The sequence below is a fragment of the Arachis ipaensis genome, chromosome B2 (assembly GCF_059453495.1).
Source record: "Arachis ipaensis isolate K30076 ecotype BB chromosome B2, ASM5945349v1, whole genome shotgun sequence".
Taxonomy (NCBI): domain Eukaryota; kingdom Viridiplantae; phylum Streptophyta; class Magnoliopsida; order Fabales; family Fabaceae; genus Arachis; species Arachis ipaensis.
Genome location: NC_142437.1, coordinates 13,908,105 through 13,932,376, shown reverse-complemented (window position 1 = coordinate 13,932,376; position 24,272 = coordinate 13,908,105). Strand labels below are relative to the sequence as shown.

The window sequence follows — 24,272 nt, the reverse complement described above, 5'->3', positions numbered from 1 at the left end:
TGTAATTAGATGTACATGTAAATTTTATACTGACAGTGGATCAAAATTAAATAATAAAAATCTAATTGTTACTAAATAATTTATATGTTTTATATTATGTGTAACTTCTACTATCTAAAATTAGAGGTAAATTAGAGTCTTGCTATATCAATTTTCAAAAACATGCATGACATATTGTTCTACATAAGAGATACAGGCATATATATTGTTCAACATAAGAGGCACGAATGTATTAAAAAAAAATTGTTATATGCACAGTAAAAATTAGTCATCAAATTAATCGCTATATATTTATGTATAAATATATCTGATATTTAATTTATTTTTAATATATATATATTATAGTAATTGATTTTTGGTACAAATATAATATAGTTGTCCTAAAAAATACCTTTTTTTTCACTCAAATTAGCATTGTTAATTTGTTACTATATAATATATTGGGTTGGTGTGTGGTTAGCTCTTATGTATGCAATAATCTATTTGGCAAGTAAAAAATTCTTAAATTGGGTTTTGATTTCTAATAGATTAGTTCTGGCCTGTTGAGTAAGGAATACCGTGAGGCGTGACCCATGTGAAACTAAAATATATTGGGATAAAGGTCACCTTTTTTTTTTCGCTTGGGTGGATAAAGGTCACCTATTGTTTTTTATTTTTGGTACATATTGGGCCAGTTTTGTAATAGACGGAGTTTTAGGTTGGGCTATTAAAGCCCAATTAGGCCCAAAATCTTTGCACACCAGCTTCAGACACTGCACACACAGAGAGTTCAGTTCAGTGCTACAATCGAAGTTGTGTGTTGAATACAGCAACGCATTAGGGATGGATGAATCCATTAGAATCCAAAGATACGAAGAGCTTCCAACCTCTAAACACTTCCAATCCTTCATTGAATCCACTAATCTTCCCGCTGTAAACATTAACCTTCTCTCTCTCCCCTACTATTATTTATTTGAATTTTAATTCATTTTTAATTAAAAAAAAAACTGAAAAAATAGGTGTTCGTTGGATGCACTAAGAGCTGGAGAGCTTTCTCTCAATGGAACCCATCCAACGGTGGTCTCAACTACTTGCAGGTTCACAACCATTCATTTATTTGAAGTTTCTATTTTATTTTATTTTGTTTTTTAAAATTCTGTGTTATGTTGAATATGAAAATAACTGAATGTGTTTAGTTTCTGGTATATGCTTGTTGAAAATGAAACCTAGGCGCGGGTAGGTTCTGCTACGGTGGAAGCTATGGTGTCACAATCTGCACCCGTCTTTTATGGTGATCTTGGAAGCCATGACCGGGTAATTTCCCACTTAATCTTGTTTTAATTTTATGGAGCGAAATTTATTTAATTCTATATGGATATGGATGTGGCTATGTAAAGTTTGAGTTTGAATTATATTTTTCAGTCTCTGTTTGGTTCAAGTGATTCAGTACTGTTAATTTTGATGTTTGACAGTTTGAGTTGTGAATGATGATTCTATTCTTATAGGGTGTTAGCTTGACTCAAACTAGATCATTCTCATTTTAGTAGATTTTAATTATTGGTGGTTGAGACTGAAAAACAAACTTTTATTTCACTTTCCCTTTTCGATTCCGTTGCTGGCAGGTTCCTCTACCGTTTTCTACCTTCATTGGTTTATGTAAGAAACGAATGCTGACGAAATGCAAGGACAAAGAAGAAGCTCTTGATCCTTGCCTTGACATGGAAAATCATGACGCAGAGTGTGGTGATTTATCCTTGGAAGGTGTTCCTGAACAAATTTATTTGGCACAGGTTGGAAATTCAACAGCAATGAGATAATATGTAATTTTGCCGATCAGTTCAAAGTGCTAAGTTCTTTTCTTTTTATTGTTTTGGGGTGAAATGTAACTTAGGTTCCAATTATGAACAGCGATCGCGAGGAGAGGGTCCAATTGGAGGCTCTAAGGGAAGACATTCAGACTGTTAGTACATTATCCAGCTATTTTGCTATGCTGTCTATATTTCGACATATCATAGCAGGAATTTTTGGTCATAGAAATCTAATTTATAATAGTTGTTTTCTGCAGCCTCCGATTTTGGAGGGAAAAGAGCTGTCTTCTATAAATTTGTGGATGAACAATGCCCAAGCCAGATCAAGTACTCACTATGATCCACACAACAATCTTCTGTGCATAGTTTCTGGCCGAAAACAGGGTATTAAATATTTATATATCTTTCTTTTCTTGATATATAACATTACATCCTGCTATGAATTTTTCCCTCTTTTGTGGAGGTTCTCTTGTTCAGGAATATACTATCAATTATTATAGGAACCTTTTACAGTTTTCATTGCTTGCTGATGTTTTGAACTACCTAATGCCTGAACTCTGAAGCAGTATTGCAGTAAATAATATAGAACTACTGTTGGAATTTTGGAACTTTATTTGCTTCTCCCTCTGTAAACATTTTCATTGTTGACTTTTCCAGATCTTATCTGGTAAACAAAAACTAGGAGAGAAGCTCCAGCTGATTTACTGCTTTTTATTATGATCCGTCAACTATTGATTCTGTGCGTGTTTCAATTACTTTGTTTTGAATAGTTTATTACAGATGAACTTTAAATTAGGCTGAAAAAAACTAAAAACTAAACACTGATAATTGTTTTAATTATGCTTATAAGTTCTCTAGCTGTTTTGTTTTTACAAAAATCCATTCTAACTTCCCAACTCCTTAATCCTTTCTGCCCTTCTTTAACTGGAACCAAATGCTTTGCAGTTGTTCTGTGGCCTCCTTCTGCTAGTCCCTCACTTTACCCGATGCCTATATATGGGGAGGCTTCCAATCACAGGTATGCTTTCAAAACGAATAGAGTGAAAGAGAGGGTAGATAGATAGCTGTTGTATAATGAATACATGAACTAGTATTTTTTGGGTACTTAGGTTCCCTGTGTGTATAGTAGTGAATGGGTTTAATACTTGTGTGAGATTAATAGAACTTTACAAGTCAGGCCCATGGCACATAACACTAACACTTTATCATACTCTAACAGTTCCCTTTTGTTTTTGTTCCTTTTTTTTTTTGCTTTTTTTTCTCCCGTAATAAAATCCATGTGGCAGTTCTGTTGCATTAGAAAACCCTGATTACTCAATATATCCAAGGGCAGAATGGTCGATGGCTTTTGCGCAAAAGGTTGTTCTTGAGGCTGGTGACGCACTTTTCATTCCTGAAGGCTGGTAAGATTGCAAATTCAACTATTTCTATTTATCTTCCTCTGATTGAGGGTAGATTACTGCCCTTTTTAATTTGGGGAAAATGGTTCATGCTGGTTGGTTTTGATGGAGGTGGTTAAACATGTGTGTGCCTCATGCTCAATTGCTTATCCAATGTAAAATCTAGTTGACCTTTGCTTTTCTATTGCAATGTAGTCTTTGTAATCACCGTTTATTGAGAATACAACCTTTAGTCAGCTAAATGGTTTTTCAGACACTTAAAAGTTTATTATGAGTTACACTTCTGCTGTAGACCTTCACTTCCTAAAGTCTCTTATGACTTCCACTTCTATATCTTTTCTTTGTGTAATCTTTATGTTGATTCTAGGACATTGATCCTGATATAATAATTTAAAAAAATATCAAGTATGACCTTGTTCATAGATGCATGAATTTATCAATAAACTATTTCTCATACACATGATAGCCTTCAAGAATTCACATTCTAGAAAGATAACGCACACTTGAGTACATGAAACAGGATCTTCCTCCTTTTTCCCCCCTTGTTATTTGTCATTTTGTTGTGATCAATATAGCGTAAGATTCAAACTTAACATGCTCTGCCTTGTCAAGATACATATTTCAGATGCAAATAAACTGTTTTTGTTTTTGTCAATCACTTGATCTGGAATTCAAGTTCAATAAGAGGTATGCTAATATTCTAGCTTAGAGGTGAAAATGGGTTATCATATCATCCTGCAAGTCACATGGTGTAAGTTCCTTGGGTGCATCCTCCTAAATGAAGGGAAAATAGAAAGAGATGTAAACTATAATTTCAAACTAAGTTGATGAAATGGAGTCTGTCTGAATTGTTGTTACTTATTAGTGATAAGAGATTGCCATTCAAGCTTAAGAGAAAATTTACTGTACAATTATAAGACCTATGTTTCAGTGAATATTGGGCAGTAAAAACCAATAATAGAATAAACTTAACGTTGTAGAGATGTTGTATTATGTTGACTGAGTGCACACATTAGATAATATATAATTAGCAATGAATACATTTTAGAAAGAAAGCTGGGGCATATGTGAAAAATATGGTAGAATTCTACCTTAGTAGTTAGATAATGTGAGAAGATCACCTGTAATATCCCTAGGAAGAAGAGTAGAGTAGAAATTCAATATTGCAAATAGTTATGGGGGAATATGAAAGACTAGAAACCCTTAAAAATGATTTAGATTTTAATGGCGTTTCTATAAATATGGTTCTTGATAGGGACCCATTTGATGCACATAGCTGATTCCACCCAATGGAAAAAGAAGTGTTTGTTGTAGTTGTTGGTACTTGTCTTCTTCCAATGTCGCTAAAGCATGGGATTTGATGCACTATGCTTCATATTGTAATTTCTGTATGTTTGGTTTTTAAAATGCTTTTATCATATTGCACTTCTTAGTCTGTATGCTTCATTAGGCAATCTACATTTTCTTCATCTCTGTAAACTTGATAGATGTCACACTTTTCCTCCCATATATCATTGGTTTATTATTTTTATTATTGTACAGGTTTCACCAAGTTGACAGTGATGATTGGACTATTGCTATTAACTTTTGGTGGAGATCCTACATAATGTCTTCCATGCAGGAACACATGGATGCATATTATTTACGCAGAATATTGAGAAGGTATTGGCTAGGATTTATTTCTTATACTTGTGATAGTCTGACTTATTGACTTATGAATAATTCTATTGTTTTATTTTGCAACCATCATTTGCGCATTGGCCAATGGACACACTTCAAGATTGATCGACAAAGAAATGGTAGGTGCTTCATTTGTATATCATTTACTACAAATAATAAAGCCTATCGTTATTCATTCATTCATTAATCAATTGGGTGGTGGGATATGCCAAAATTGATACCTGAGGATTTAGGTCAACTTTATTAACTTGTGAACACATCTGAATGTAGGTAACTGATTTACCTTTTCAAAATTCTTCAGATTATAGCTTTGAGTGCATTACCTTTACTTCTTTTTCTGTGCAAGTAATTCTTGCTGGCTGTAAACTTTCTGATTCATCATGATTTGATAGTTATTTGGTGTTGAATTACAATATTTAGAAACCTTTCATAGCTAAAGTTGAGGATTAATAGATTTGAGGGTAGTGTATAAATGGCGTGATCATCTAACTTGTCAAAATGCATTTTGGAGCTAACCATCCTGTGGTTATTTCTTTTCTCTTGTTTTTATTTTTATTTTTGTTTGGTAATTAGAAGTTTCTGTAAGGGGCTTGTGACATATATTTTTAATTTATAGGACAGGACCAGGTTCTGCTTGAGTTGGGGATGGGGAAAACTAGGACATTAACACAGAAGTTCCCTAACGGTGGAGAAGCAGGTAAGTTAATTATAGAACGACTTCTCATGAAGTTATTTTCCATATTTGTTATCTGACTAGAAAATAAGCACCCATCTTATGGTTTCTGCCATTGCCATTACCAGATCATGGGGATGACAATTGTGGTAAGATGTTAAAAGGAATGGATATTAAAGAGAAACGTCTGTGTGAGGGGAACACACTGGTTGAATTGGAACCTGCTGCAGTTCAGGTGCTTCATGAACTTGTTTCCTGGGTTCACAACTGCATTAGCGCGAGTCAGGATCAGGAATCACACTCAGCTTCTACAAGTGATCATAACCTAGGAGAGAATGATGAATGTAAGAAAGCAGTGACTGCTGACTTGAATGATGATCCAGTTGCTAAAATTATTTGGGATGTCAAGCCGCAAACTCTCCAATATGTCTTTCTTGCAATGGCAGTGAGTTTGAATTCTCTTACAAAGTTTGTAAATGTCAAAGCAGTTTGGTCTTTTAATTCACTACTTGGTAGTTTTAACTGTGGCTTTAGTGCCTTAATTATTATTAGACAACATGACAAAGTAAAGATTGAAGTATGACATTATTATTTTTTACCAGATCACACCAAAGGAATCTAGGTTGACAGATATGTTTTGTTTTATATTTCTTCATGCTTTTGGGATGATTTATGCCATTTTCTTTCTGGGAGAATAACTTTCTTATTTGAAAGGGAGCTGCTTTTGCTTCAATATCTTGGATTCATTAGAATTTAGAATTGATTCTTGGAGTGGACAAGATTGAGAATTTTGTTTGTCTTATTAGGATAGGACATTATTGCCGCTTCTTTCAGTTTTATATATTGTGCTTTGTACAGTTTTCCAGTTATCCATGATAGTGTAGCTAGTTCTGCATCTGCAACTGAAATCATATGCTAATCATCTCTTTTGTTTTTCATCCATATAGTGCATATATTTGTTTCATAGTTCTAGCCTTCTAGGCCATATAATATTTGCTAGTTTCAAGCATGTTGGACTATTTACTATTTTCAGCACAACTTTCCAAGGACTCTAGAGGCACTTGTATTGCATGTACTTTCTCCAGTTGGGGCTGAAGTGCTTACTCGGAAATTTGATGAGATGGATCAACAAATACTTGAGGAAGATAGGTACATACTAATACCTACGGGTGTTTCACATTTTTGTTTGTGATCAAGATAACATCCAGCTTTTGCCTACTGTTGTGATTACAGGAATAGATTTTATGAGGTCTTCTACAGTGCTTTTGACGACCAATCAGCAGCAATGAATTCAATTCTAAAAGGGAAGGAGGCATTTGCCCAACAGGTAATTATTTCATAGAATCTTGTATTTTTCATTTATTGTTTTTAATATTAATTACGAAACTGTTATGTTGTTTTATTTTTCTTTCCATGATTGGTGAGAAAACAGTAAAATATCGCCTAAAATTTATGTGTTTGGTTGGGTATTTGGGCCTGTTTGTTTGAGCTTTTTTTTGTTTTTATGTTTTTTTTTCTATTCTTTTTAAAAGAAAAAAAGAAAAATGGGCTTCATTGATTCAAAATAAAAGATATTTTAAAAATTTAAGATAATTGGATAAGTTTCCCTTGAAATAAAGGCCAAAACTCCACAGAAAAAGAAACTCTTTCTTATGCTGGAAGCGTAATATCTGCAATGAAGCTCTAAAATAAAACTATATCTCACAAGTCTTTTTCTTTTTGGCCCTACGTTTAAATGGACACAAGGGCAGTGTTGTTCATCTGAGTGTTAACACATTTAATAGATTTCTAATTTAATATTTTAAAGAACCTCTTAAGATTTTTTTCTCGTTGAGAATTTGTTTTCTAATTAAGTTAGTATTACTTTCTCTATTTTGAGACAATGAACGACCTAGCAGCCTCTAAAAATGTGTACTGGGGAAGTATATCTGTTTCTTTTAGCAACCTTATTCATATAATCAGTTTACTTGGATAAAAAAAACTGAATATGGTTGTTCACAATCTTATTTATTTTCACTTTATAAATGTTACTCCATGTTTTAATTGCTGTTGCTGTGAATGGCTTGCAATCCTGAGATATTACACAGGATCAAATTTCTCCCATGCCATGAAATACTCGTTCCCACCCTCCCACTTGTGATATCATTTTGATAATTTACACTAGGCACATTCTTGTTTCTGTTTGGTCCTTAGTTCATTACAAGGCTACTTAATGGTTTCAATTTGGCTCTAGACGTCTCTTGGATTGAGTAACATTCTGAATTTGTCTTAACAAATCATGAATATAAATATATAATTGTGTGAAAATTATGCCTATCAACTGTGCCTTATCTGAATGGTGCCATTAATTGCATCACTTAAAATCTTAAATACATCTCATGTTATCTTCTTTTCTACTGTGTGTCATTTTCAGTTTGGATTCAAACTCATTATGATTTCCTGACCAAACAAGCTGTTTTTCCATTTCTTGGTATCAAGTGATTAAGACAATCTTGACTGTACTGTTTCATTTTTCTGTATTTTTTAATTTTTTTTTTCCTCGAGAAGGACAGATTTCCTAAATATACTTTGATGACCACATCTTTTCTTTTTCCAAGTCTCTATCCTTATCATTATTTCAGTGCATGAGTCTCTGGCATTTGTTGCCCTGCATGTGCGTTGAGACTTTAGTTTCACTTTCATGCATCATGAGAGAGAATATATGCAGTTGGGTTAATGAGATTTCATAGTTTAATTTCAGGCTACTGTATGGTCCTTCAAATGTAGAATTTGTTAACTAAACCAGTCAAAGCCAACTATATCAGATGTTGAATAACTTTAGGCAATGTGTAATTTAAAGTGCATAAAATTGAGAATACTCATTTTCTTTTTGTTGCATGATGATGATGCAGGCATTTAAGAATGTGTTGGATAAATTTGTGGGAGTGAATCTTGAAAGCTAAAGCCAGGTGTCATTTTAGATGCTTAGTGACATGAACCTTATGGAAGAATTGGCCCACCAGGTACCCTCAGAGCAAAAAACATTGATGCATATTTGAAATACAATCTTTTTTTCCATTTGGGTCTGTACTATGTACTTCTTATATTTTGTCACTTTGTTTGAATTTCAGTAGATGATCATCACTGATTTGAACATCATTCAGTGTTGTGTATATATAAGATTACAACAATTTTTTTTACCAACTATCTCTTTAATAGTACATTGAATTATCTCAATAGATTTTGAAAATCAAATTGTACTGAATATTAGAGATTGGTGGTTCATTCCTTAAAAAAAATACTATAAGAAAAAATTATATGAAATTCTTCAAATTCCTTGAAGTTATATTTGTCGTTACGAGTTAACATCTTGCACTCTGCAGCATAAGAGAGTGTCAAACTAGTATGGCTAATGTATCAGAATATATATTATAACATCTTAGATGCCTAAATTGACATTTGGTTATTGTTGTATAAGTATGAATTTTACTTGTGTTAATGTTGAAGTTGAACTACTATTGTAACTCAAAATATTAGTATAATTAAATTGAAATATTTAGAGTTTATTTGGTTGTTTTTTTTTAATCTCATTTTTAGCTTTTATTTTATATTTTCAAGGTTTTGTAAAGAATATATTAAAAACAAAAATTAAAATTGTATTGTTTTTCGCTATATTTACGTTTTCTTCGTAAAGTGCTAAAAGTAGGAAATAAAAATAAAATTAGGGTAAATTACAGTAGCATTTTCCATAAGTAGGTATTCGTACATACGACACTTTTGTATTTGTGAAATTATATTTGTTAGGTCTTTTTTTACAAACATAAAACATGACAAATCAAAGAGTGTTGTGCCTAATATTACCTAACTTTCAGAGACATTCGGTATAATTATTAACTCTAGAAACTAAACACATCTTTAATGTTTTTTTTTAAATGATGCTTAATGAAAATTAGTTTTCTGTTTTAAGTTCCAAGAATATTGGTTCTGAAATAGGGTGAGCAAAGCATATCACCTTCCAAGATTTTGCCATTTAATTTAACTACAACCTTTACATCTGTCAATATATTGTCTGATTCTTGTGTGTTTGTGTGGAGTGGATTGCATTGTGTCTAGTGTGCAAGGATTTGCAGCAGAAGGGAGAAAAAAGGGTAGAAAATATAGCATTGAAAAGAAAGTTTAGGTAATAATTAATTCTCAGTATTTTGTAAAGAAGAAAAAGGAGGTAGATTCCCTAGTGGAAGATGACATATGCAATTAAGGTGAAGAGAGGGGAATAGAAGAAAGAAAGAAAGAAAGAAAGAAACAAGAGGATGTTGGTTTTGTCTACTTGTGCTTCTTCTTCTGCAGAGGGAGAGATATTTGTATTGAAAAAAGAGTCACTCACTCACACTAGTTCTTTTCTTCTTTAGTAGGCAAATGGGATGTTTTGTACCTTAACCCTGCAACTTATGCCATATACTTTCTAAAAGATTGGATATACCATAAAAAATAAAAACTTTTGTTAATCCCTATGTTCTTTTTTTGTTTTTTTTTTACCCTTGTAGTAATTGTACCTCCTCTCTTGTAGTTGTAGTTGCATATACCGAGGATTTAGTGGCAGTGAAACTTTTCTCCATTCCTTTTGTAGTTTTGTTTATATGTTGAGCATGCAAAGCTCACAACTTTATTTAATGCCAACCTCAATGGTAGTTTCCAAACAATTTGCTATATTTATGTTTTATTTTGCTATTTTTTTCTTTTGGCTCCATTTTTCAATATGGAATTCCATTTTGAGAAGCTTTATTATGAGATAGCCAAAGCCAAATTATGAATTAGATTATACTATTAGGATCCGTCGTGGTGGTGGTCCTTTTTAAGAAAATTATGAAGAACTAATGGGTATTATTATTAGGGGAGTGTTAGGTAAACAATGATCATTTTAAACAATATGAACAATCACAAATCAAATAAAAATACACTACACCTCTAAATTAATTATCTAAATCTTAATATTAGAATTACCATCCGTACACCTAGTGAAATGAACATCCGATATATCTAATGTTCACATTGTTTAATATTTTTATTGTCTACCTATACTTTTTCTTATTATTATTATTATTATTATTATTATTATTATTATTATTATTATTATATGTGCACAAAAAATTAACTACTAAATTAGCCATCTTATAAAATATATATTAAAAATAAGTTAAATAACACGTATATTTAAACACAAATACATGACGATTAATTTGGTGGGTGATTTTTTATATGCATGTAGCATTTTTGTTGTTGATTAAGTGTACTCTTACTATTATTGTTAAGAGTTTGACAAGTAATTGGTGGCATCCTTTGAGATAAACATATGTTTAGGGCAAATGTAAGATATCAAAGACGAAAGTTTTCATCTTGAGATAATTCATAAAGCAAATCTTATACTTTTAAAATAAATTGAAGGACAAATAATAAGTCATCTGATCTCAAGAACAATTTGAAGTCAGTATTTGTATTACCACACAATACATATGATACTGAGTTTTTCATCAAATTGACTTAGCTAATGTTGAATTTGCATTTGTGGATTTAGTTGCCAACCAAAGGCTGTGTGATGTTGGGGGAGTGTGTGCACAAAATTTGATAAAGTATTAACAGAAAAGATTGCTCAGAATTTTAATTCAAGCTTTCAAAGCTACAATGACCAATTTTTCTTTCTTTCTTTCTTTTTTTCAACCCCCTTAACCGTTGACATTTATTTTTTCACCTTTTCCTTTAATTATTTTCTATTCTCTTCTTTACTCTTTTCCTTTTTAATTGATTACTATCTTGTGTCTGGACCACTATTACACTTAGCACAAATATATATACATACATACACCATGGGCTTAATTTACCTTTTCACTCACGCTTGTAAGATTTTAGGGTTGCGTCACTTGCTTCTTTTTACAAAAAAAAAAGTCTCCATTAATTTCTTAAAATTATACCCATTTCCCCCCTTTCATTTCTCTTTTTAATTTTTTTTTTCACTTAAACCCCCTTGAAAAGAAAAAGTGCCAAGGAAAAGAATTTCTTGGAATTTGGTGTAATGCTGCTTTGTTCAATAAATTTTGGATGGGGTTGGATATCCCCATAACATTCTTAAAATTCCTAAAACCATAGTTGGAAGTGGAATGATCCAATATTGCATTCTTCGTTGGAAGTGGAATGGAAATAGAAAATAGTTTTTACTATGAATGAACACTTGTATGTATTTAGAAATGCTTTTATCTTTGACTTGTCTGCTCCAAATTGTTAATAAGCTTAATTTGTTTGCAATGTCTTTGAATCTTTTTCAATTTTAGGGACCCACATACACATAACTCTCATCATTGTCATATGGAATTTAATTATCTTCTTTAAATAAAGTTTGATAATGATAGTTTGAGACTAAAATGAATAATAATCTCAATGGTTGATAAGAAAATTAAAAAGCAACTGATTAATAGTATACATGCACAATCATCATGTTGATATTTACATTTTATAAGAGTTTAATTTTTATAAAGTATAGATTTTTAAATTTTAATTAGATATTTTTACATTAATAAAAATAGTTATTTTTTTTTAATAATTGCTGGTATCTATGTGGCAGCACCTACTAATTTGATATCGCTGGAAATTAAAATCATTTGAGAATATTAAACTTATTAATATAAATTTAATTTTGATATATTGTTAGTGTAAAGCAGTTTTATATGTATATTTAATTACGTAATATTATGTCAGTAAAAATAATAATTTTTTATATTAATAATGTGAATAATCATTAAAAAATAGATATAATATAATGAGATGATTGTGTAAATTAAACTCTATTAATATTTAATTAATAATTGATATTGTGAAAAGTTACACTTGAGAGGACTCATGATGCTTGGTTGCATAGTACAATTTACTTATTCACAATAGACTCACGGGCAACAATATAGAATTTATTTCACAAAAGAATATATATATATATATATATATATATATATATATATATATATATATATATGATGAGCTGTTTCGGTCTAAACCTTCTTTCACATCCTTAAAAATTTCATTTGAGGTTTTTTTTTTTACTTTAAAAAATAAAAAAGAAGTGGAGTGAACTTAAAATAATAATGTCCTACTTGACCCAATTAGGGAGCCATGATTTTAATTTGCAATTTACACAAATAAAGACAAAAGCTAGAGACGTGGAACCCTTTGGCATTTTTAGTAGCTAAGTCCAAAATTACGTCACTTCTTAAGAACAATCTTGACAATTGACAATCTACATCGTTCACTATCTACAGAGACTTGAACAAAATCATTGTCAAATAATGTCCCAAAAGTCACAAGTTTTCACCAACACCACTAACATTTTTTTTTAGTATTTAAATTCAGATTTTGGTGATTAATTTAACCAATTGCAGAGGGATCAGGCAAGTTGATATCTTCTATATGTACCTTTTGTTTTATTTAATGTTAAATGTTTTTGGTTAAACAACTAGTACATAAAATCTACTAAAGAATTAATTTGACCTTAGTTGAACTGACTTACTATAGAAGTAGTAAAGCTTGTTGTTGTTGTGGTTATTATTTTTAAAAAAGAATTTAGAAATTTGATTTTCATGCTATTTTTTGAATTTGATTAAATTTTTTTTTCACTTTTAAAAATTTGATAATTTTATATTAAGTGAATTTTTTATATTTTTTGTGAATAACTAGATTTTTTTTAAAAATTAAAAAAATATCTATAATGATTGATTTTTGGTTACATGCATATTTTAAATACTTATTCAAATGTTCTCTAAAAAATATAGATAAAATATATAAGTTATTTGTTAAATATAAAATTTATTTGTTATTTAAAAAATGAAATTTTTTATTTTTGTTATATTTTTAAATTTTTCAGAATTTATTTACCATTTATATCGTTTTGAGTTAATTTTTATCAGCGACATAAATTTTTAGTACCATTTTACGGCTAATTTTTTTATATGAAAAAATATTGGTGTTTTTGGTTAAAAATGAGATTATTTGATGTAATTACAGGTGGATAAATTTTGCAAGTAGAGAGTCAATACGCAGGATGCGTGTTGCACACGTGTCATCATCTTATTAACACGCAGAATATGTATTAAACACCTTTTTACACCTCCACAATACTGTAATACACTTTAAATATCAATATTAAACTAAAACACCATCTTTATCTCCATATTAAAAATAATTTCTGCCATTTTACACGCTTATCTTATTATTTTCTTAAGATGGTGGGTTGAATATAAGGGCATTTGAGTCTTAAAAAATTGCATGGTTGTGGTTGACCTCTTTTGCCGACATATGATAACCTCATCTATCCTCTATTCCTCTTCGACGTGATAACCTACTTCATACTCATAATTATTTTTATATTTTATATCTTTCATTAGCAAAAATAATACAAAAACTATGCCCTTCAAATTTTTATATCTTTATAACCTATTTTGAAATCTTTATTTTTACAGATTCAACTTCGTTGATCTCTTTGTATGTGTATATATGTATGATAAGGATGCGATAACCTATGAAATAAAAATTATTATAGGTAAAAAATTTATACAACTAGATAATTTGTTTATACATTTGTCACTAACTGAAGTTTAGTAGTAAACAAATTTAAATAATATGTAGACAAACAGTTTAAGTTTTGGTATTTATGATAACAAAATAGAATAATGATTGGAATGATCCAAAATCTTTTATGTACTTCTAATATTTTGAGATAGAGTTTTAATTTCCAAGGATTCAATATTCTCATTATTTGATGAGATTTTGCTGTGTACCATACCAAATTTATTAGATATATGTACCCATCTGTTGTCATTGTTTTCCAATTTCCTCTCCGAATTTATAGCATATATAAATAGCTGAATTTTTAGTCATAAATAATTAAATATTTCAATGGAATGGAATTATGGAAGGAAAAAAAGAAAAGAAAATGGATTTAATTTGAACAAAGTTACATCACTAACAAAATGTTTCACTTACCATTTGTAGCTCAAATAGCATAGTTTCTCCGTACTCAATTAAGAGGTTGCGGATTTGAGTCTCCTATCTTTGGTAAAAAAAAAAAAATTTCACTTTTAATCAATATTCTAAACTACTAAATACTAAATTTTAAACTCTAACCTCTAAAATCTAATAATATAAAAATAAAGTATTGGATTGATAAAAAAATATTAACTCCTAAATTTTTTTAAAATAAATATTTTAAAGATAATAAGTGTAAAATTTAATTGTATTTTTCTACTAGACAATATCTTTTAATTTCTAGTATAAAAATTGAATAAGCAAAAAAAAAAAAAATTCAAATTAGGATTTTTTTTATTATCAAAGATATTAAGGTTTTTAAAAATACTATGTACACAAAAAATTAATTATTAAATCAGTTATTATATATTTGTATATAAATGTATATATTGTTTTAATTTTAATATATTTTATATTTTAACATATTTTATATTATTGACCAATTTGACCATTGATTTTTAATATCCACATAATAAAATGTTCACTACATAAAAATCTTTATAATTATAAAGATTTTGAACATTTTAATAACTTTCAACATGCATCAAAAGAGATTAATAACTTAAAGTTATTATCTTTTTAGTTAAAGGATTTGTAATTAAAATCCTGATAGAAAAATGGGAAGTAAAGTTGATGATTAATGTTGAAAGTAAAGAGAATAAAATGGATGGGAGGAAGAAATAGAAACATAATATTTGCAAGTAGCAGAATAGAAGAGAATCAAAAGCTGTCAAGACAAAGAAAGGACATAGCTAGGTGTGGTGATAGCAACAAAAAGGACTAATGATTATGAATCTCTCTCGCATGTGACATTTTCTCTGACAACAAAAGAAAGGCCACCATCGTCCCCTCTTCCATTCCCCCCTTCTATACATCCCTTCACACTCATCTCATCTATACTCACTACATAAATATAATTAATACAACATATTTATTCAAGTTAATAATGTTTCAGAATTGAAAACGTTTGGTAAAAAAATAAAAAATAAAAAATAGTTAAAATTTATTTTATTTATTTTCTGATAAATTTTTTTTTTTTTTGTCTTTTCAATATTATTGTTTTATAATAAATATATGCAAATACTTATATGTTTAATGAAAATATTATTTACTATAGTAGTTATTATGTATTTATATATAAACATATATATTATTTAATTTATTTTATATATATCTTTTATATTTTAATATATATTTTATAAAAATTATTAGTTAATTTTTTGATATAAGTAATATAATTATATATTTAATATATTTATTCGCAAGTGAGCGTTTTCTTATACATCTAAGTTTTATTTTTTGCCTTAGAAAAAATGATAGTAATAGTCGAATTTTAAACATTTTAGTTATAAAAATTTAAATATGATGTTATAAAATTATTTAAAAAAAAGTTAAGAGCCTATCAAAATTTATTATTTTTTATCATTATTTAGTTATTAACTTAAAATTTTTAGTTTAGTAATTTAATAATATATTTTATTCTAAATTTTTAAATATTAATGACTAAATTCTGATGGTCCTCCATCATTCCTCAATTACTTAATTATATGATTAACTATTTCAATCTACTTATACAATAAATAATGAATAGATATCAACACAATTCCTTCATGAAAAATAAGAACATATGGTAATTAACCTCTAATATAATATCAATAGACATAGCAAAGCTACTCATTTAGGTCCATTATATATTAATTGCATATTATAATATAAATTTATATTGAAAGTTGATAACAACTAACTAAGCACTATAATTAAGTACAATAAAGGATTGCACCTTTAGGAAAGAAACAATAATAAAAGGCTTAAAAAGAAGCAAAGACCGAGGAAAATAAAAACAAATCTTGCTAAATAAACTAAATAAATTCACACTCATGCATATGGTTCATTCATTAACGAAAAATCGAAACAATTAAAAACCATTGTAACTAGCTAGCTAGTTCAAAGAGAAAGGAAAATACACGTTCATCATGACAAGGGTATAAGTGACAATTCATATTCAGTTTCCGATTTTACCCCTATAGTTTTGCACTCTTGCATTGTGAAATGGGTTCGCGCAAATACAACTCTAACACATCGTATTTACACACGGAAGAATACGAGATGTTAGATTTGTATCTGTGCGTTAATTTTTTTTAACATAATTGCATCATCATCAACAATTGCCCCATGATTCTGGGGCAGTTGTTGTTCCAAGAAATCCAAAACCTTGTTGTGGTGACTTAAACAACGGGTGTCGAAGATGATGGTGGTGTTGTTGTTGGTAATCTATGTTCCCGGTGTACGTTAGCATGTCCTTCATATTCATGCTAACGTCAACTGCGCCAGCATTTCCTCCGTCACAGCCGCCGCCTCTTCCGCCGTTGTTATCTCCGGTTAACCCTAGAAAGTCTCTTGTAAGATCATCACTACTCTTGAGGCTCCTTGTGTTGTTGTTGTTGTTGTTAAACCCTCCCACTCCCATGTTGTTCATGAAATGAACCGAGTCAAGCTGAGTCATGTCGCCGAGCTCAGTCACGTGACGAGTCACGTGCTGGCCAACTCCAAGTGAGGCATTAGGGCCCGTGATGGCGGCCGCGCCCACGGTCGCGGCCTTCTGGAGGAGTGCAGTGGCTGAGAGATGTGCTGACGTGGCAGCAGCAGCAGCATTAGCACTGTTGGATTGTGGTTGCATGCGCACGTGCGGGTTGTTCCTGAAGGGTGACGTCATCATGATGGTGTTATTCTTGCTGGGGTTTTGGTGAAGGAACAATGGAGGGGCATTATCGGAATTTGGGATGTGAAAGCTTTGAACTTCAGGCTTAATGTTGATGTTATGAAGAAGTGTATTATTATTATTATTATTAGGGTTAGGGTTTTCTTGAGATGATTGTGGGTCCCATGGATTGATGAAGTTGTTTTGGGTTGGGAAAAGGAAGAGGGATTGGAGTAATGGATTTGAAGGTGTTGTGATTAATTGATGCTGGTTTGCTGAAACTCTTGCACTCTCTTCAGCCAATGCATCACAGAATGCCCTATGAGTTATGAAGCTGTCCTTCCTGCATTTTTTTTTTCAATTCAACATCAAATTCAAAAATAATAATCAAAATTTCTCTTATTCCTTTTTCTTCTATTCATTCTGTACTTATACTTTTATTATCACAAATCATGATAAAATGATAAGTAAATCGGTGAAGACACACGTGTAGTTGTCTTCGTGAAAAATTAATAATTAAAAATAATTAAATAATAATTTAGTCAAATTTATCAAATTATTTAACGATTTTTAAATATTAACTTTACATCAAGAATGCACGTTATTATATGAAAAATAAGTCATTTAATCACTACTGTTGTTATATATATATATATATAGCAAAGGGAGAGAAAAAGAATGATCCAAAAACGTCTCATTATTGAAATATGGGAATTTTTTTCTATTGAAATTACAACCATTTATTTAAGTACCATCAACTGGACTATCATAAGGATGCTATAAAAGGAAAGAGGAGAAGTAAGAGAAAAAATTGAGTCTTACATGAACTTCTTGTACTCATAATACAAATTATGGGTGTGTTCATCAATTGTAATCTTAGATTAGGGTTTAAAGTTTAATATCCCAAAATTTCATGTTCATAGCCTTGTTTTCTCTCCCTCATTTTGAAATCTAACCTTCCTTGTTTTATAAATACAGGGAGGAAATTAAAATTACAGTGATGAACATGGAATTTTGAAAAACTAATATATTGATGATGTAGTAAGTCTGTAGCATATATTAGAAGAAAATTATTAATTAATTTTTTTTATAAAAAAAAACATTTTAAACTTTTTCATTATTAATAATTAAATACATATTTGTAACACACATATTAACTAAACCTTGTGTAATACTAGGTTGAGGAATATATGAAATGAGGGTAAAATAATAATGAATGCACATACACACACAAATCATGCATGCAAAAATGTAATGTGAGGACATCACAATAAGCAAAGTAGAAATTATATTACGTCCTTGGGGATTGTGCTCCGTTTGGCCAAAAAGGTATTTGTGGGAAAAACAAAAGAATCATGCATAGTATTCCACACGCAATACCAAAGAGTGTGTCAAAGGGTTTAATTAATAGTAAAGACCAAGTGGAACATCACCTATAAGTCATAGGGTCAAATTTTATGGGAGAGTTTTATAGTATCAACCATATAATCATGCGTGGTCACAAATTAGATAGTGACATTGTATATATATGTAATGCATAAAATTGGGTGTATTATATATTTGAGACACCAAAAAAAAAAAAAAAAGCAAAGAGAAGTGTTTAATTGAGAATATATATGTTGACACTTTTGACATAGAAGCTAAGGTACAATATATATATATTTGGATGTGAAAAAATATTTTCCTAATTTGATGGCCTTTATACTTTGATGTATACATGCATGAAAACTATAGTACATAAAATTGAATTTAATTTTGATTCACTATCAGTTTAAAATAATTTTTAAAAAATATAAAATATTAATTTTTAGTTAATTAACATGGTTTAATTTTAGTGTTTATATTTATAATTTAGAGTCTAAAATTTAAGATAAATAAGATAATTTTAAAAAAATTTGATTGATATTAACTTAAAAAAAATAAGTTATCTAGTATTATTCAATAATTTTACACGTACATCTAATTACGTGACAAGATATACACATCAAAGTGTATTGAAAATTAAATTGTATAAAATTATAATAATGGATTAAAATGTTGGAAGATATTTGGTAATGTTGTGATGATGATGGGAAAGCAAAAAGTGTTTGGGAACTAGAAACTCATGCATGACACACAAAGATAAGCATAATTGAAATGAGTAGCAAGTATCCATTGATGAAGAAGCAAAGAAAGCTACTTAGCATATCAGATCTTTGGCAGATTTATCAGATTTTCAGAATGATGATGAAAGATCATCAACACATACACTACACAATATGCAAATGGCGTTTTCAATATTATAAAATAAAATAAAAAATTATTATTAAGAGAAAATTTTAAAAAGTAAGAAATCATCACAATTTTTTTAGAACAAGTATTATATATGTATGTGCTTCTTTATTGCTTTTTTCAGTGGACAAAAATAGATGTTCATCATTTTCTTAGAGACTGCAGCCACTCCATTTACACACATATTTGTGCATAGAAAGAAAAAGAGAAAGAGAAAGAAAATAAAGGAGAGAGAGAAATTAAATATTAAATAATAAATAGTAGTAGAAGTCTTGAAAACAATTGAGCACCAATTCTGACACACTTGGAATTTTTGTGTAGCCTAAATAAAACCCTATTAATTGAAAAATTTATAAATTTTTGGAACATAATGTAGAAATAGTATATATCATGCTTCTCATGCAGACATGCATGTGAATGCATCATAAGGTTATAACATGCATTAAATAAATAAATAAATAAATTAAATATTATATTATATAAAATAATTAAAAATTAATTATATGAAGCTATTGAGTCACAGATAATACAGTAGATAAAAACAAAAGATGTGTGGATTGGATTTTTTGTTGTTGCCGCACATTCATTTGGCAGTTTTAGGATTCAGAAAACAGGTAAAAGTTTTTTTCAGTCTCTTCTTTACTTTGCAATTGACACTTGTATAATTAGTTGTGTCCATTTCCATGCAAACTGCCATAACAATTAAACATTTATTGCATAGATAAATTCCAGGAGATACATGTAGTTTACCATTCTCATATAAGAACAAAGATCCACCGAAAACAAATAATTAAAATAATTAATAAAAATCCCCTTTTTATGTAACATGAGGACACCCCATGTTTTTTTATAATTGCCCAAATAAAAAAAAAACATAATAAAAACTAGCTAATCAATTAGGGTTAATTAGAAAAAGATTAATCCAAATCATCCAACAAGAACACATCAAACACCAAAATATGGACATTATTTTCAAATTGCTAGAAACATATTTGGTGTAATAATATTCATGGTTTTAATTAAATTGTGGTAAGTAATTATCCACAACATTTACATCAAAATGCAATTGTAACAAAAATATTTACATGCATTGCAAGTATGACCATAACAACAATTTAAAATCATACATATTTTATTACGTATTATCACTTCAATAAAAATAACTGCCCTTTATATTAATTACGTAAATATTCATCTAAAAAAATAATAATAATTAAATAATTATAAAAAATATTTTTACTTTCAGTTCATCAAAATTAAATTCGCATAAGTAAAAATAATGAATAGATACCTGGAGAAAAGGGTTCCACAATCACATCTATATTCTCTAGTACCACAAGTTTTAGAATGAGCCTTCCAATCAGATTGAACAGCATAGATCTTAGAGCACTTGTCACATTTCCACTTCTTCTCACCATGTTTTCTACAATAATGCTTCTTGATTCCAGTGAGGTCCCCAAGAGCCCTTGAAGGATTGTGATGGACACATGAAGGTTCAGGGCAAACATATGCTCTCTTCTTCACTTCTTTGTTGTTCCTTTGCTTCAGCTTCCATGGAAGATTGTGCCCTCTTCTATGAAGCTGAAGGTTTTGATCCCTTTGGAACCCTTTGTTACAGATCTCACACACAAACCTATTTGTTGCTAATAGTGTCTTTGGTGATAAAGCTATCACTTCAGCATCTGGGTCTAAAATCATATCCCAAAAAAATACAAAAAATAAATAAAAAAAGGAAAAAATTAGAAAATTTTTATTATATACTAAAAAGTGATCAATAATAATATCATGAGTTATTTTTAATTATTTTTTTAATAATATAGTTAAGAATAATAGCTTAATTCTCAGGCAGACAATATATTATTCTAAAACTTAATAAAAAATAATGATAATAATAACAAAAGCTTGTATATATGATATATAAAAATTGAAATTATTATTGGTACCTGGATTTCCAGGGAGGCTTCTCTTTTTCTTGATCTTTTGAGGAGGTTGTTGTTGTTGTTGTTGTTGATGAGGAGAAATGGTTGAAACAACATGGTTTAAGGTAGCACCAAAGTCTTGAATTCTTGTGCCAGAAGAGACACTTGCTTCTTCAGACAAAGAAGTAGAATTGGACATAACTGCTGGGAACATTATGCCTTAAGAAAAATTCTCCAACTTAGAACAAAAAAAAAAAAAAAAAAAGAAGATAGTGGGGAAGGGGAAAAAAAAAAAGAAAAAAAAAAAGAGGAAGCAAAGATACGATATTCTAATGTCTTGGTTTGTTTGTTTCCAAAATCATAGCTCTGTGTATATTAATTTCTTTGGTTGTGTCTATAATTAACAAACCAAATAAATATATAAATAATATTTAAGCTTTGGAACACAAAATAATTAAGAAGAAAGAAACCTTGCTAGTGAACATAGGTGGAAGATATATATAGATAGAGAAAGGAATCATTTGCTTTTGTGATGCAATATCATAAACAAAAAAAAAAAAGATTTTTTTTTTTAGAAAAAAGAGAAATTAATTAATCTCGTGAAGAGAGGAGATGATGATGATGGTGGTGTGTGTATTTTTTTTTTTTTTTTTCAAGTCGCTATCTATGCCATGGATTACTTGTCTGAACAACTCTGAACAACTATTTCAGACATATCTCTTTCTATTTCTCTATATATGTGTGTTGTGTTTATATCTATGTAGAATTCATGAAGAGAATCATCATTAACATGCAATAATAATAATAATCAAAATTAAAGAAATTGATGAAAAAAATATTAAAGTAGAATTATTATATGTATAGCTCAATATATAAAAATCTATCTAGCTAGCATCTAGTTACTTTTTTTTCTTTTTTTTTTTGCCCTTAATCTATAATTGAGTGTGCAAAGAGAAATTGTAATGAGTGGTATTTGTAAGAGAAGAGAAGAAGGTGATGATGACAATTAGAGACTAATAAGGAGGAAGTGATGGTGGCAAAAAATTGAAAAAGGCATGGCAAATTAAAATTTTATGAGAAACAAAATGAAAAATTAAAATTAAAAAAAAAAAAACATGGGTGATTTGATGAGGAAAAGGTGTGCAAGGAGACTCAGGAAAAAAAAAAAAGCTAAGAACTAAGAAGTCTTGAGAGAGAGAAAGATAGAGAAGTTAGATAGATGGGAGTAGCAAGGCAAAGACTAGGAAATATCCTAAATCACTTTACTCACAAATTTATAAATTTATTTATTTATTTTTTTGAAAAATAATCACTTTAATTTTTCTTTACTTTTGCTTTCATTCTTTTAAATAAAAACTAATGGTAATGTTAGGAAGATAAAAAAATAATCTGACTAAACAACTAAACTTGTTTTATTTAGTATTTATTTATAATAAAATTTATAAATAAAACTAAAAAAATACATTTTAATAATTTTTTACTAATATTTTTTATTATCAAATATTTTCGAAAAACTAAATTGGTTATTAATCCTTGTTTTTGATGAGAAAGGGCCAGATGCATGCATGGAACTTTCTGTCTTTTCCTTTGTTTCTGTTATAAAACACCCAAATCTTAAAAGAGCCATGGAATGATTTTAAAAAAGAGACATATACACATTCTGCTTAATTAAGATTTAAGAGAACTAAAAGTTAAATAATAATAATAATAATAATAATAATAATAATAATAATAATAATAATAATAATAATAATAATAATAATAATAATAATAATAATAATAATAATAATAATAATAAAGGGAGATGGGGGAAGGTAGAAAGGCAGAGATAAACCCCACAGCAAACATTATTGATTCACTGATTGATATTCAACTTATACAGTGCATATATATAATCTCTAGCCACTATAATATTTTGCATAAAATATCTACTATACAAATATTATTTAATTATATGTGTTTTCACGTGAGTAAAAATATTTATTATTTAATTCAATTACTTAGTATCTTAAAAATTTTATGAATTTGAGTAATGTTTCAAAGTTTTAATTTATCCTCTGATCTAATTACCTTCTTAATGCTAAATGAGTAAAAATTTAAATATATATTATTTGTTAAAAATATAAAAAAATAAAAAATTTCTTTATCTAAAATTAAAAAGAATAATTTAAAAAATGAGTTAGAACTCCTAATTTTTCTCTATTATAAATATAGTAATTCAATCTATCTATCTTCAAAATGAGTTAGACCCTACACATATTATATATTTTATATAACATAATAGATATATAATAATCCATAATGTGATCAAAATGGCATGTTCATTTTTTCTATTAGGTACATATACTTTCCTCATGCTTATTATTTGTTTCGTGGAATTTTATAGCAAATGATTGTTTTCCATTATAACACTTGAGGATTTTGTGTCACTCTATCTTTCAGTGTTATATATTATTATTCTCTTACATCCTAGTTTGTAGAGAAAGTGTGTGCTCTACAAACCCCACCAAGGAGAATTTGCAAAGGCTTCTTTTTTTTACCCTCTTTATTCCAAACCCAAATCTAAAGCTACAAAAGGGGTAGCACAAATTGTCCATTTTAAAGGGTAAAATTGTCTTTGTGGTCACAAAGCATTGGTTTTCATTAGCCACCACCATGCAAAAATCACATTCCATATAAACCTTAGGCGTGTATGAAATTGGACCCATCTCAAATTAGCCCTTTGAAACTACCCAAGGACAGTTTTAGATTTCTTCTATAGAAATGTATATTTTTTGTTCTCCATTAATTTAATTTGGAATC

General features: G+C 29.2%; 2 protein-coding genes across 3 annotated transcripts; one reads left to right on the top strand and one right to left on the bottom strand.

Moving 5' to 3' along the window:
• The first annotated feature begins 753 nt into the window (after positions 1–753).
• Positions 754–8,769, top strand: LOC107624912 (2-oxoglutarate (2OG) and Fe(II)-dependent oxygenase superfamily protein). 2 transcript variants are annotated; one of them, XM_016327398.3, is made up of 15 exons: positions 754–912; positions 999–1,076; positions 1,210–1,293; positions 1,602–1,769; positions 1,871–1,939; positions 2,045–2,171; positions 2,733–2,805; positions 3,074–3,190; positions 4,730–4,849; positions 4,968–4,986; positions 5,489–5,564; positions 5,669–5,985; positions 6,574–6,689; positions 6,774–6,867; positions 8,432–8,769. In XM_016327398.3, exons 1-15 carry the CDS (start codon positions 823–825, stop codon positions 8,480–8,482), a joined length of 1,599 nt encoding a protein of 532 aa, XP_016182884.1. In that variant the 5' UTR covers positions 754–822; the 3' UTR covers positions 8,483–8,769. The 2 variants fall into 2 exon arrangements, with proteins under 2 accessions (XP_016182884.1, XP_020971177.1); XM_021115518.2 differs by having other exon boundaries at positions 792–912; positions 1,176–1,293.
• A 7,650-nt stretch (positions 8,770–16,419) lies between these two features.
• Positions 16,420–22,693, bottom strand: LOC107624914 (protein indeterminate-domain 12). Its single transcript, XM_016327399.3, has 3 exons — positions 21,495–22,693; positions 20,843–21,239; positions 16,420–17,623 (listed from the first exon to the last, which is right to left on the bottom strand). Exons 1-3 carry the CDS (start codon positions 21,682–21,684, stop codon positions 16,741–16,743), a joined length of 1,470 nt encoding a protein of 489 aa, XP_016182885.1. The 5' UTR covers positions 21,685–22,693; the 3' UTR covers positions 16,420–16,740.
• Between the last annotated feature and the right edge of the window lie 1,579 nt (positions 22,694–24,272).

Coding starts and splice junctions, on each gene's coding strand:
- LOC107624912 (XM_016327398.3), top strand. CDS start 823: ATGGATGAATCCATTAGAATCCAAAGATACGAAGAGCTTCCAACCTCT. Junction 1,294..1,601: donor ATCTTGGAAGCCATGACCGG/GTAATTTCCCAC, acceptor CGTTGCTGGCAG/GTTCCTCTACCGTTTTCTAC. Junction 6,868..8,431: donor AGGAGGCATTTGCCCAACAG/GTAATTATTTCA, acceptor ATGATGATGCAG/GCATTTAAGAATGTGTTGGA.
- LOC107624914 (XM_016327399.3), bottom strand. CDS start 21,684: ATGTTCCCAGCAGTTATGTCCAATTCTACTTCTTTGTCTGAAGAAGCA. Junction 21,240..21,494: donor AAGCCTCCCTGGAAATCCAG/GTACCAATAATA, acceptor ATATGATTTTAG/ACCCAGATGCTGAAGTGATA. Junction 17,624..20,842: donor TGTGGAACCCTTTTCTCCAG/GTATCTATTCAT, acceptor AAAAAAATGCAG/GAAGGACAGCTTCATAACTC.